This window comes from Diabrotica virgifera, chromosome 9, assembly GCF_917563875.1.
Source record: "Diabrotica virgifera virgifera chromosome 9, PGI_DIABVI_V3a".
Lineage (NCBI taxonomy): Eukaryota > Metazoa > Arthropoda > Insecta > Coleoptera > Chrysomelidae > Diabrotica > Diabrotica virgifera.
This window is the reverse complement of record NC_065451.1, coordinates 209,359,598-209,372,624: the sequence shown is the minus strand read 5'-3', so window position 1 is coordinate 209,372,624 and position 13,027 is coordinate 209,359,598. Positions and strand designations below refer to the sequence as shown.

General features: G+C 31.9%; 1 protein-coding gene across 1 annotated transcript in view; it reads right to left on the bottom strand.

Moving 5' to 3' along the window:
* Positions 1 to 4,971: 4,971 nt before the first annotated feature.
* The window catches only part of LOC114327645 (acyl-CoA-binding protein homolog), a 47,319-nt gene continuing 39,263 nt past the window's right edge, over positions 4,972 to 13,027 (bottom strand). Inside the window, exons 3-4 of the mRNA XM_050662382.1 lie at positions 11,550 to 11,664; positions 4,972 to 5,198 (exon numbers count right to left, since the gene is read on the bottom strand). Of these exons, the coding sequence (XP_050518339.1) occupies positions 5,059 to 5,198; positions 11,550 to 11,664 (255 nt within the window). The 3' untranslated portion in view covers positions 4,972 to 5,058. The remainder of the gene's footprint in view (positions 5,199 to 11,549; positions 11,665 to 13,027) is intronic.

Here is a 13,027-nt window from a genome sequence, read left to right as displayed (position 1 = left end):
CTGGTAATATAGGCTATTGATTATGTACTATAGAAAGGAACTACAACGTTAACGGGGTTTTATTATTTCATATGGTCAATGAATCTCTATATATGAAAAAACCGCGGAGTGCTACCATTTAAAGGGGTGCGTTTTTGAGAAATGGGTGAATTAGTCCCTGGGCACAGGTTACATTAGGGTGAGTTCTATGCACTTTTGGTACAAACACGTCTACATAAATATTGTTCCTGGTTAAATTTCTTATCTAAATATAACTTTTTAAAGTAAAGATACTTTTTTTTACAAAAATATATTCAAAAGAAAAAGCACAAAGAAACCCAAAAGAAAGAAATTTTGTTTTTTGTCCCATAACTTTTGTGCACGGGGATATAGGTATAGACATTTCTTCACAGAAAAAACTTACATATTTTGTCTTTAAAATGATGTTTGGTAGAGGTCATTAGGATTTACAGTTTTCGAAATATGATTTTTCAAAGTTCGCCACTCAAGCAATTTTGGGCAATTTTCCTTGCTATTTCGCAAATATTGTTCTGTAACTTTTTTAGACGTAACTTTAGGTATATGCAATGGTACACGTAGTAGGAATAGAAATCAATTACCTTTAAAATGTTCTACTGTATAATGTTGTACGACTTCTTTTAAAGAGGTTATCTTTTTCAAGACTTTATACTTTTAACGAGTCTTTATATTTTTTACGATTATTTTTTAAATTTCCCATTATAACTTTTTTTCTACATTTAGGTATATATTATATAATAAAAAAAGAAACCTTATTCTGTTTACTTCAAAATGGTGTATTATAAAAAATTCTAGGATTATTTTTGAATAAGATATGCTTTTTCAAAATGTAATAAGTACTTGCAACGATTTTTGATTTTAGGATTATTTTTTAAATTCTTATTTTTTATAGGTAATACTTTGAATCCACTTGACTCGGCCGGGCAAACTTCAAAATATGGATTAATTCCAATATTTACTCTCAAAGCTACTGCACCACAAGCTTTGCTTATAAAAATAGCATGTAAATGTACCAAACGATGTTTGTACAAAAAACTGCGGTTGTAGGAAGATAGGAATTAGTTGTTCAATATTCTGCAAAGGGTGCATGTGCATGGGTACTAATTGTGGGAACTCTAAGATAACTGAGGTGTCAGAGGAAGATATTGAAGCTAATGCTAACGAAGAGATGGACTTTGATTTTGAAAATTTTTTAAATGTCAACGTTTAAATAATTTTAACTGAAGTGATGTTTTCTAAGACTAATGTTTATGTAATTTTTGTAAAAGAAATAATTTTAAATAATACAGGTACAAAAATATCAAAGAATCACTCGGTTTCCATTACATATTTAAATATAGATGATACACCATTTTAAAGAACAGAAAGTAAGCCCTCTTTATTGAGCAATATATAGTATATTCAGGTACAAGAAAAAAAAGTTATAATGAGAAATTTCAAAAATAATCTTAAAAAATGTAAAAAATATATTTTTTTATATTAGGTATTATTAATATTGTATTATTTATATACTATATATAATATAATATTATATAATATAATATTATTTTATTTTTATATTATATTTTAAAAAATCGTTAAAAGTATAAAACCTTGAAAAACCATAATCTCTTTAAAAAAAAAGTCGTACAACGTTATACAGTAGACCATTTTAAAGGTAATTGATTTCTATTACGTACCATTGCATATACCTAAAGTTACGTAGAAAAAAGTTACAGAACAATATTTGCGAATTAACAAGGAAAATTGCCCAAAATTACTCTGTGAATGGCGAAATTTGAAAAATCATATTTCGAAAACTATAACTCCTAATTACCTCTACTAAACAACATTTTCAAGAAGAAATATGTAGGTTTTTTTTTCCGTAAAGCAATGTCTATACCTATATCCTCGTGGACAAAAGTTATGGGACAAAAAACAAAATTTCTTTCTTTTGGGTTTCTTTGTGCTTTTTCTTTTGAATATATTTTTGTAAAAAAAAGTATCATTGACTTTAAAAACTAATATTTAGATAGGAAATTTAACCAGGAACAATTTTTATGTAGATATGTTTGTACCAAAAGTGCATAGAACTCACCCTAATGTAACCTGTGCCCAAGGACTAATTCACCCATTTCTCAAAAATGCACCCCTTTAAATGGTAGGACTCCGCGGTTTTTTCATATATAGATGTCCATTGACCATATGAAATAATAAAACCCCGTTAACGTTGTAGTTTCTTTTAGCTATCTTATTTTGAATATAATCAATAGCCTAATAGACAGAAACGTTTGTTTAACATAATTTAGTAGTTTGTACAGTACCTATACTTCCTACCAAGTATGAAAAGGATACGTCGAATAGTTTTAAAATGCTGAGCAAAAATAGTTTTTAAATTTTTAGATAAAACACCCTGTAACTCAGTAAGGAACCACATTTTATTTAAGTGTTTTTGGTTAAATCTTCGTATTTTGTGCTAAGGTTTCTCCAGTTACTATATGGACAATTATTAATGAAACACCCTGTATAGTCTATACGAGAAACCTAGAACAAAACATACAGAAGTTCAAAACGGAAAAGGAACCGGAACTGTCCACACAACACAGGATGGTCACTACAAAACTAGAGGATGAAAAAGTAGAGGAGGTGGAAAGAAAAGAGTACAAGAAAGTAAAGCTACACAAACTCAAGATAGAAAGTTTGTGAGAACTTTACAAGAAGGAAACCAGTAAAAGATCGAGATATATGGAGGGCGAAAAAAAAACATGGACAATGGAAGAAAGATGCAATACTTACAGTAAAGTCTTGAAAGAAAACGGCAGCTGAAGTGTGTGGAGTAAAAAAATGTAATAAACAATTGAAAATGACAAGGTGGTGGAATAAAGAAGTGAAGACAAATAAAAAAGAAGAAAATGGCATGGAAAAAATACATCGAAACGGGATAAGAAGAAGATAAAGAAAAATATTACAGGCAGAGACGAATGGTAATAAAGACAGTCACACAAGAAAAATCATGGAAAGAATTATGAAAAAAAACTACAAGAAGGATATGTAAAATAATAGACTTTTGAATGACAATACGACACATGAAGGGAGAAAACGAAAGGAAATAAACGCAATAAGAGATACATCAAAGCGAATCCAAATATCAGAACAAATACCTAAGGTATGGAAAGAATATGAGAAAAAAATTAATACCGAAAAAAAAGGAATACAATGTAAAATGAAGGTGAAGAAAACAGAGCTAAAGTAGGTAAATAAGTAGAGAAGTAATAGAAGGATTATCAAACATAAAAATAGGCAAGGCAGGTGGAGATGATGAAATTGAACCGGAAATAGTAAAATACATGGGAGAAGAAGGAATAAACTTTCTATGGAAAATATATAAGAGGCGTGGGAAAAACAAATAATTCCCAAAGACGGGCAGAACAACATCATGAAGTGAGACTAAGACAAGAAATGGAATTGGGAGAAGAACAAGCGGCATTTAGACCAGGAAGACAGACAAATGACAACATATACAGAGAGGTCCTAAATTATGGAATAAATTTATTTTCTCTAAAATGGACGACTATAGAGAAAAATCCTGAAACAGGTCGATTTTTGTTTTTAAATTACAACTTTTTGGCATATATTTCATACTAGTGACGTCATCCATCTGAGCGTGATGACGTAATCGATGATTTTTTCAATTCTCTATTCAGTAATATAAATATTAATATCATTATTTGTATAGGGTGACCAAAAAAATAATTTTTGAAATAAATTAATTGACAAAAAAGAATTTATTTAACTCAAAATACATTCTATCACTGTCACAAAATAGAAAAAAATGTTTATTTGGCAAATAAACCTTGCTTTTCGCTTAAATTAAATGTTCAAACTGCCAAGTGGTAGGTGGGAGGCTGTTTGTGATTTAATTTAAGCGAAAAGAAATGTTTATTTGTCAAATAAACATTTTTTTTGTTTTTGCTGACAGCACTATAATGTATTTTGAGTTAAATAAATTGCATACATTCTTCTTTTTGAGTCAATTAATTTAATTCAAAAAATATTTTTTGGTCACCCTGTATAAATAATAATATTATTGTTTATATTACTGAATAGAGAATTGAAAACCCTTTCAAATGAGGTGCCACACAACCCCTATTCCCATTTAAAAAAATCATCGATTACGTCATCACGCTCAGATGGATGACATCACTAGTATGAAATATATGTCAAAAAGTTGTAATTTAAAAACAAAAATCGACCCGTTTCCGGATTTTTTTTATAGTCGTCCATTTTAGAGAAAATGAATTTATTCCATAATTTAGGACCTCTCTGTATATCATTAGGATCCTAAGAGCAGTATTGACACGATATAAAGATAGATTATATGGAAATGGTTGAGGGAAATAAATGTACCAACTACATTGATAAAAATTATAGAAAGTACTTACAAATAGATTAAAGGAAGAGTACAAATAACAGAGGAAAGGTCGGAAACATTTAATTGGAAGTCAGTTATTAAACAAGACTCATGCAAGTGAAAACTGGACAGTTTTGAAAACACAAATGCAATGAACATGAGACACCTAAAAATGATAGTTGGAAAGACAAAATGGGATAGATTAAACAACGAAACTATTAGGAGAATTGCCAACCAAGAACCAGTAATGAAGAAAATAGCAAAGAGAGAAAACGAACTGGTGTGAAATGTGATAAGGATGCAACCCAACAGTATTAGGTGCAAGAAAAGTTCACGAAGAAAAGACCATCGTAAAAAGAAAAAGAGGCAGACCAAAAAAAATAGATAGAGCAAGTAGTAGAGGCGGGAAAAATTAACAAAAATCAATCGAGAAATTGAAAATAATGGTAGGAAATAGGAAAGAATGGAATAGATGGGTGCATAGAAATTAAAATCCGACACTCTGACAGGGTAAAAGGAAGAGGAGAAAGAAAAGAAAGTATATTTAACAAACAAAACAGTAATTACAAGAAAATTGTTTTTATTAGAACCATAGAGTATAATGATAACAAAATAGTTTTCCCTTAAAAAAAAGTGATGATAAAAATGCCTTATGCGAGTCCTAAGCTATCGATCAACGACTGTACTTTTGCGATGTATTCTTCCTTGGCTTTGTCTTGACTGGATCCTTTCCTGCCGTTCCACGAGTCCCATTTGGCTTTTCCTTTAAGGTCCAACAGTCCAGGTCGGGCTAAAACAAAAATTACAAAATAAATATCCTATACAATATAGTAGTCCAGGGCGCATCTGTTTTGAGATGGACGTTGAGAGGTGACTCAAATTTTTTTGCAGAAATTGCTTGAAAATAAATCAAATATTAATATTTCAGTTATCCTCCCACTCAAAATGGTCCGGAACATTGTTTAAATAATCAAAATGTCAAAATATGAAGTAAAAATTCCATTTTTTATTGGTTTTTTGATTATAACTTTAAAACTATTCATTTCTGAGAAAAGTTGTACTGACATAAAAGTTGCGTAATTAAATTTCCTACAATACAGAATTGGTTAAAAATTTAAAAAATAGTCACCCTTGTTGCAAAATAGCAATAATTGCGAAAAAAAACATACAAAAACAACCATTCACATTTTTTTACGTTTTTCAACCATTTACGCTACACTTAGGACTTTAGGACAGAAAAACTTTATGATATAGTAAAACAACACTGTAAATTTCATTAAGATCGGTTTAATAGATTTTGCAAAATAAATTTTGTAATCCAGCTTTCGCAAAAAAAATTCATTTTTTTTTAATGTTGCAGGACTGAAAATAAAGCAAATAGCAAGTTGATTTTTTTTTGCTTATAGAAGTGTACTGTACCTTTCATTTGCAATTTGCAAAATTGAAATCGATTAATTATCACGGCGCCAGGAAATTTTTTAAATAAACATTAATTTTTGGTGCTACGCGCAGGACAGCGGTGTTCGATTCACACAAGTTGATTTCCACCAAAATGTCTTCCAATCTTTATCTAATATATTATTTTCTTACTCTATATTTTGTTGTATTTTAATATTTTAATTCCACAAAAATCAAACTAATTTTATTATTGTTTGTGAAATATTGTTTAAACAATTGCATATGTTTAAAAATAATAAACTTTTATTCTCTAAGTTAAAATATATGAACAAAGAAAGTTTTTGCTAAAAAAAATTTTATTTCAAAAGATAGAGTACTTATGTGTTTTTATTTTACAATAAACAAATTTATTTATTTATGTACAGTGGAACCCCGATAAGTCGGCCCCCGATAACCCGGAAGTCCGGCTAACCCGGACCGATTTTCATCAGATAAACATTTTGATTTTCAATATTTTGTATTTTGAGAACGACCCGATTTGGGCGTCGAAACGTTAATAAAATTATTTTTCAATTTAATTGTGGCTTATTTCCCATCAAAATAGTTAATTATCAGACAAACCTTTCAACAATAAAAATGTATGTAATATAATATTTGAGAAATGTGTATGTGTGTAATTTGAACTATACGATAGTCGATAGTAAAAATAACTCATAGCACACGCCGCAGAAACAACAGGCACCTGTCTGTAGTACCTATTCCTTTTTATTTAAAACTGTCTTAGCATTGTTTAGGAAAGACTATTTAAAAAATTCTTTTATATACTTTATATACTAGTCTTCAGTTTTCACTGTTCTTAAATAACATTACATCGTTGTGACTGTATTGTGTGTCTTGTATTGTTCGCTTCCGTTTGCTTACGTTTGTGTTTGGTGTTTTTTTTTTCAGTAATTTTGATGTGTAGGTACTGTGCATATTTATAAATATATTTCATGTTATTTCAATTCTAACGGAGTTTATCTGTAAGTATGTATACCGTATTTTATTAATTTTTACCATATTCTCCGGCTATCTCGGATTTTTGATAACCCGGATCGGCCGCGGTCCCGATTAATCCGAGTTATCGAGGTTCCACTGTATATCGAAATGTAATAAAAATTAAAATGTATCAATCATTATCAAATCATTGGAATGCCCAATCAGAGCAAACTATCCGCTGTCCTGCGCGTAGCACCAATAATTAATGTTTATTTAAAAAAATTCCTGACGCCGTACTAGTTAATCGATTTTAATTTTGAAAATTGCAAATAAAGATACAGTACACTTCTATAGGCAAAAAAAATTCAACTTGCTATCTGCTTTATTTTCAGTCCTGTAACATTTTGAAAAAGTGAATTTTTTTTGCGAAAGCTGGATTGCAAAATTTATTTAGCAAAATCTATTGACCCGATCTTAATGAAATTTACACTACTGTTTTACTATATCATAAAGTTTTTCTGGGTGAAATATGAAGGTCCCAAGCCTAGCATAAATGGTTGAAAAACGTAAAATGCGAATACTTGTTTTTGTATGGTTTTTTCGCAATTATTTGCTATTTTGCAACAAAGGTGACTATTTTTTAATTTTTTAACCAATTCTATATTGTAGGAAATTTAATTACGCAACTTTTATGTCAGTACAACTTTTCTCGGAAATGAACACTTTTAAAGTTATAATCAAAAAACGAAGAAAAAAATCGAAATTTTCCTTTATTTTTTGACATTTTGATTATTTAAACAATGTTCCGGACCTCTTTGAGAGGGAGAATAACTCAAATATTATTAAAATGTCGAAACCCAAAAGACTCCATTTTCAAACAAATAAATGTTTAAAAATAATAAAATCTTTGGATTTCTTAATTCGGAAACAGATTCTCTCTTATACCTACTCCCATCCTTCTAAAAATTGCAGGGAATAAAGGGTGATGAATGTAGAGACATGGGGAGTCTACATAGTTGCACTCCACAACATATCAATTCACCGAGGTAAAGATCAACAAATCTGCTTCCTAGTACTCAATACGTGAGTAAAAATACAGGTAGATAAAAGGCATTATATTTAATTTCATAATCATAGAGATCATTACCATCTTTCTATGGACCATTTCGAACTCTAGAGTTCAGAGCATCATTACAGTGCTTTCCTGATGAGAACAAAAGAGTTCGAAATGGTCCATAGAAAGATGGTAATGATCTCTGAATCGAAATTAAATATAATGCCTTTTATCAAATATTATTATTTGAGTTATTTTCAAGCAATTTCTGCAAAAAAATTTGAGTCACCTCTCAACGTCCAAATGTACTAATATTTTTACAGATGCGCCCTGGTCTATAGATAGTACGTTCTTTAAAGGTAAAATATTGCAAAACCTGTATTTATTTATTTAGCGTATGGCTTAAGTATATCACAGAATATATTTAGATTTATGCATTATACAATGCATTACAAACAGATGTCCAATTTTTTTATATATTCGATTGACCCTTCGGTTGCCATTACAAAGTCTATAGGGTCGCCTGTGTATGTTCTGCGTGGGCAGTCCTGAACAATGTGACTGATCGTCTGTCTTGCAGCGCCGCAGTCACAAGAAGGCGAGGGGAGTTTACCCCATCTGTGGAGGGAGTCGGCGCATCTTCCACAGTTTGTTCGCATTCGATTAAGGGCTGCCCAAATCTTACGGGGACGTTCAAATTCGCCAGGTTTCCCTATGATGTCCGGTAGACTATGGTAATGCGGATCTGTCCTACTTTCCCAATCTTCTCTCCATCGGGTATTTAAGTCAAAGTTGGATTGCTGCAGCGCTTGAGCAGATTGTAGAGGGGGTAACCTGGATCGGAGACGGTTTCCAAGAATATCGGGGATGTCGTTGTGGACTAGAAGCTGGCGACTGTCCATTATTTTGTTATATTCTTTAACCAATGCATGTTCGCGGCGTAGGTTGGGTGGTGCTATATCACTAAGGGTAGGTAGCCACATTGTAGGGGTGGGCTTAATTGTGCCTGTTATCATACGCATAGTACGGTTTAGTTGGGTGTCGACCAGGTGGGTATGCCTGCTATTTAGCCACACTGGAGCACAGTATTCTGCCACCGGATATATCAGGCCAAGAGCAGAGGATCTTAATGTTGATGCTGTGGACCCCCATGTAGTGCCGCAGAGTTTCTGTATTATATTGTTGCGTGTTTTCAATTTTGCTGCTGTTTTCGTCAGGTGTTCTCTGAATGTGAGCGTTCTGTCTAGAGTAACCCCAAGGTATTTCGGGTATTTATTGTGTTTTAACAGCTTGTTATTAAAATACACTCGCAATTCTCTGTTTGCCAACTTGTTGTTTAGATGAAAAGCTGATACTTCAGTTTTTGTAGTATTTGGCTGTAGTCTCCATTTCTTAAGGTATTCGCTGAGGATGGATAAGTCATTCGTGAGAGTGATTTCTGTAGTTTCTAAAGATTGGTGGCTTGTTGCAAGGGTCCAGTCGTCAGCATATCCAAACTTCCGAGATTCGGTTTCAGGCATGTCAGCAATATAGAGGCTGAAAAGTAAAGGGGCAAGGACAGAACCCTGTGGAAGACCATTGTTAAGTTTCATCTGTCTACTCGTCTCCTTTCCCATTATAACCTGGAAGGCTCTGTTGGTCAGCATGTTGTCAATGAGGTTAATTATCTTTCTGCAGGGGATAATGCGGGCCAGTTTATATATTAATCCCTGTCTCCAAACAGTATCATATGCTGCTGTTAGATCTATAAATACTGTTGCTGTCTTTTGTTTCTTTTGAAAACTAGCTTCTATAAAAGTTGTTAATGACAGCACTTGGTCCGTACAGCTTCGATGAGGGCAGAAGCCAGCTTGTTCAATGGGGACATTTTCTAGTATCCTGTGACTAATTCTGTGCAAAATTCGGTGCAAAACCTGTAAAGTTTAAACAACCGCTTGGATTGACATGAAATTTGGTATACACGTAGCTAACAAGTCAAAGAAAAAAGTGATATTGTGCCGATGTGTGCTTTTGCCCTAGGGGCGAGTTTCACCCCCTCTTGGGGGTGAAAAATATATGTTCGAAATAAGTCCGGAAATAAATAAAATGACTAATTCTAAGCAACTTTTGTTCTATAAAGTTTTTTCACCAAGTTAATACTTTTCGAGTTACTTGCGAGTGAATATGTTAATTTTTCTACAAAATAACCACGTTTTCAGACGGTTTCTCGCAAATAATTCAAAAAGTAAGTATTTGGTCGAAAAAAAAATTCATATCAAAAATATAGCACGTAAAAAAGTGAAAAACATGGTGTATATATTAGGTCACTATACCTGGTAGAAGCAGAGTTATAGCTAATGAAAAATAGGTTCATATTCGTCAAATTCCAAATCGAATATTTTAACGTGCCATAACCAAAAAACGAAGCACTGTTTTGGGGAAAACTCATTTTAACTTTTTTAAATTGTTTAAAAAATGCTCATTTTTTGTTTTAAAAAAAATTTTTTAGCATCAAAAGTAAACAAGTTACGCTCAAAATAAAGTTGGTCCATTTTTTTGGTAAGAAATCGGGAAAATCATTACCTAATTAGCATTTCAGATGAACTTAATTGTTACCAATTCACAAGTTTTTTAGTCGTGTATGTATTGTTCATATGATCTGTAAGTTTCATCGGTTCAAAGTCCTTATTTTTGAAAGAGCTGTAGTTAAAAGGGCTTGAACGAGTCACTTATCACGAGTGTATGCAAATTTAGAAACACTGAATTTTAACCAATTTTTGTCTTACAGAAAAACAAAAAATACAAAATATTCAGAAAAGTAAAGGCGACTTTTTTTATTGTTTAAGATTTTTGGTATCTCTAACAATTTTGAAGTTATTTTGAAAAAAAAGCATTTTTTCAAAATTAAAATTTTTAAAAATTTTACTTTAAAACCAATTTTTTTTCAAAAATAAGCACTTTGATTCGATGCAACTTACAGATAATATATAAACACAACATAAGTAAAGTAACTTGTGAAGCGGTATCGATTAATTTCATTTAAGTTGCTAATTGGGGGGTGATCTTCCTGATTTTTTTTTGCCAAAACAAAAGGGACCAACTTTGTTTTGATCGTAACTTGCTTACATTTGATGCTAGAAATTTTTTTATAAAAACAGAAATAAAGCTTTTTTTTAAACAATTGAATTATTCTATTTGGAATTTTTCGAATATGAACCTATTTTATATTCGCTACAACTCTGCTTTTACTTTTGCTAGGTATAGAGACCTAATATATACACCGTTTTTTTCATTTTTTTATAGGCTATGGTTTTGCTAAGAATATTTTGTTCGACAAAATGTTTACGTTTTGAGTTATTTGCGAAAAACCGTCTAAAAACTTGGTTATTTTGTTGAAAAATGAACATATTCACTTGCAAATAACTCGAAAAGTATTGATTTGGTGAAAAAACTCTATAGAACAAAAGTTGCTTAAAATAAGTCAGTTTATCCATTTCGAGACTTATCTTGGACATATATTTTTTCACCTCCGAGATGGGGTGAAACTCACCCCCAGGGCAAAAGCACACATCGGCACCATATCACTTTTTTTCTTTGACATGTTAGCTATGCGTATGCCAAATTTCATGTCAATCCAAGCGGTTCTTTAAAATTTACAGCAAAAACCGTGAAAGAATGTACTAACAAGAACTCTTTGGAAGGTTTAGAAAAAAATGAAACGTCAAAAATTACCTGTGGTGCAGTCTCCTTCGGTAGCTTGTTTGAACAATCCGTAAATTTCTAATAGATCATTGTCAGTGGGCTTGCTTTTCAAGTTCTTGATATCGGCAGCAGCCTTTTGGAATCTCTGCAAAGAAATATCAAATTTTATACTATATTTTAAAGACTATCCGAAAGGACTGAGTAAAATTCTTGTTGATTGTTAAGACAAGAATAAATGATGAAGGTCGAAGAAAAGAGAGTATACATAATATAGAGGATGCATCTGTGGATCAAAGCACCATTTGGTAAGACATAAGAAATAACGATCACAAAGGGTTTCCAGGAAAACCCAAATATACCTTGCTGCAGAATTGCAATGGGATTAGAGATTAATACCAAAAACTTGGATGCACTTGAAAACTCCACCATAACACTGCATATAAGTCCATTGAAAGAGTGAGCAAATTTAAATACCTGGGAACGTGGCCTTTTGAAGACTGGTCGTCGGACAGGAAAGTAAAATGTCGCATTGAGCAAGCTCGACAAACTTTCATAAAATTCAGGAAGGTACTGAACTGTTCAGAGTTCGATCTTCAACTGAGACTAAGGTTTAGCAAGTGCTACGTATGGTCGGTGCTGCGATATGGCGTAAAGGGCTGGACATTCAAAACGAGAGATATAAATAGATTAGAAGCCTTCGAAATGTGGCTTTATCGCCGTATCCCGTATCCTAAAGATACCATGGATACCGAAAGTGACAAATGTAGATGTCCTTAAAAGAATCAATCAAGAACGCCAACTTTTCGAAATAATCAAGAAAAGGAAAATGGCGTATCTGGGTCACATCATACGAAATCCAAAATACCAGTTCCTCCAACTTATAATCGAAGTTAAAATTGAAGGCAAGAGAGGAATAGGACGCAAGAAAATGTCCTGGCTCCGAAACATAAGGCAATGGACAGGGATTAACGACATACAATCTCTGTTATATTGCAAGAAACAGAGTGTTAATGGAAAATGTGATCGCTCACATCAATATAGTGGGTCCTGAAGAAGAGAAAGAAATCGAAAAATCAAAATAAACGTATTTTAAATTAAAATTCCGGTTAATTGCTACTAAATTATAGTAGATAATATATAAATTTCGCAAGAAAATTATTTCAAAACGATATGAAGAGTAATTATATGTAAAAATGGAACAATTTTCGATGTGCGATAATAACAAAATCTCCAATAAAAAAAAACACTTTTTGTTTGCATTTTACTAGCGACAACATAATTAAACATATTATTATGAGTAACATTGATTACAAAAAAATCTACTAAAAAAATCCATAAGAAACTTCCATAAAAAGTAAACTGTAAACAAGCATATTAACACGAACGTTTTAGGTGCACAAACGTAAAATGGGGCAATTAACAAGTCAATGTAAAATGTAATTAAAGTGGTACTATTTCTTAGAAAAAATAGCTATCAGTAGAATTGGAAATGTGAAATGGTAAATTTT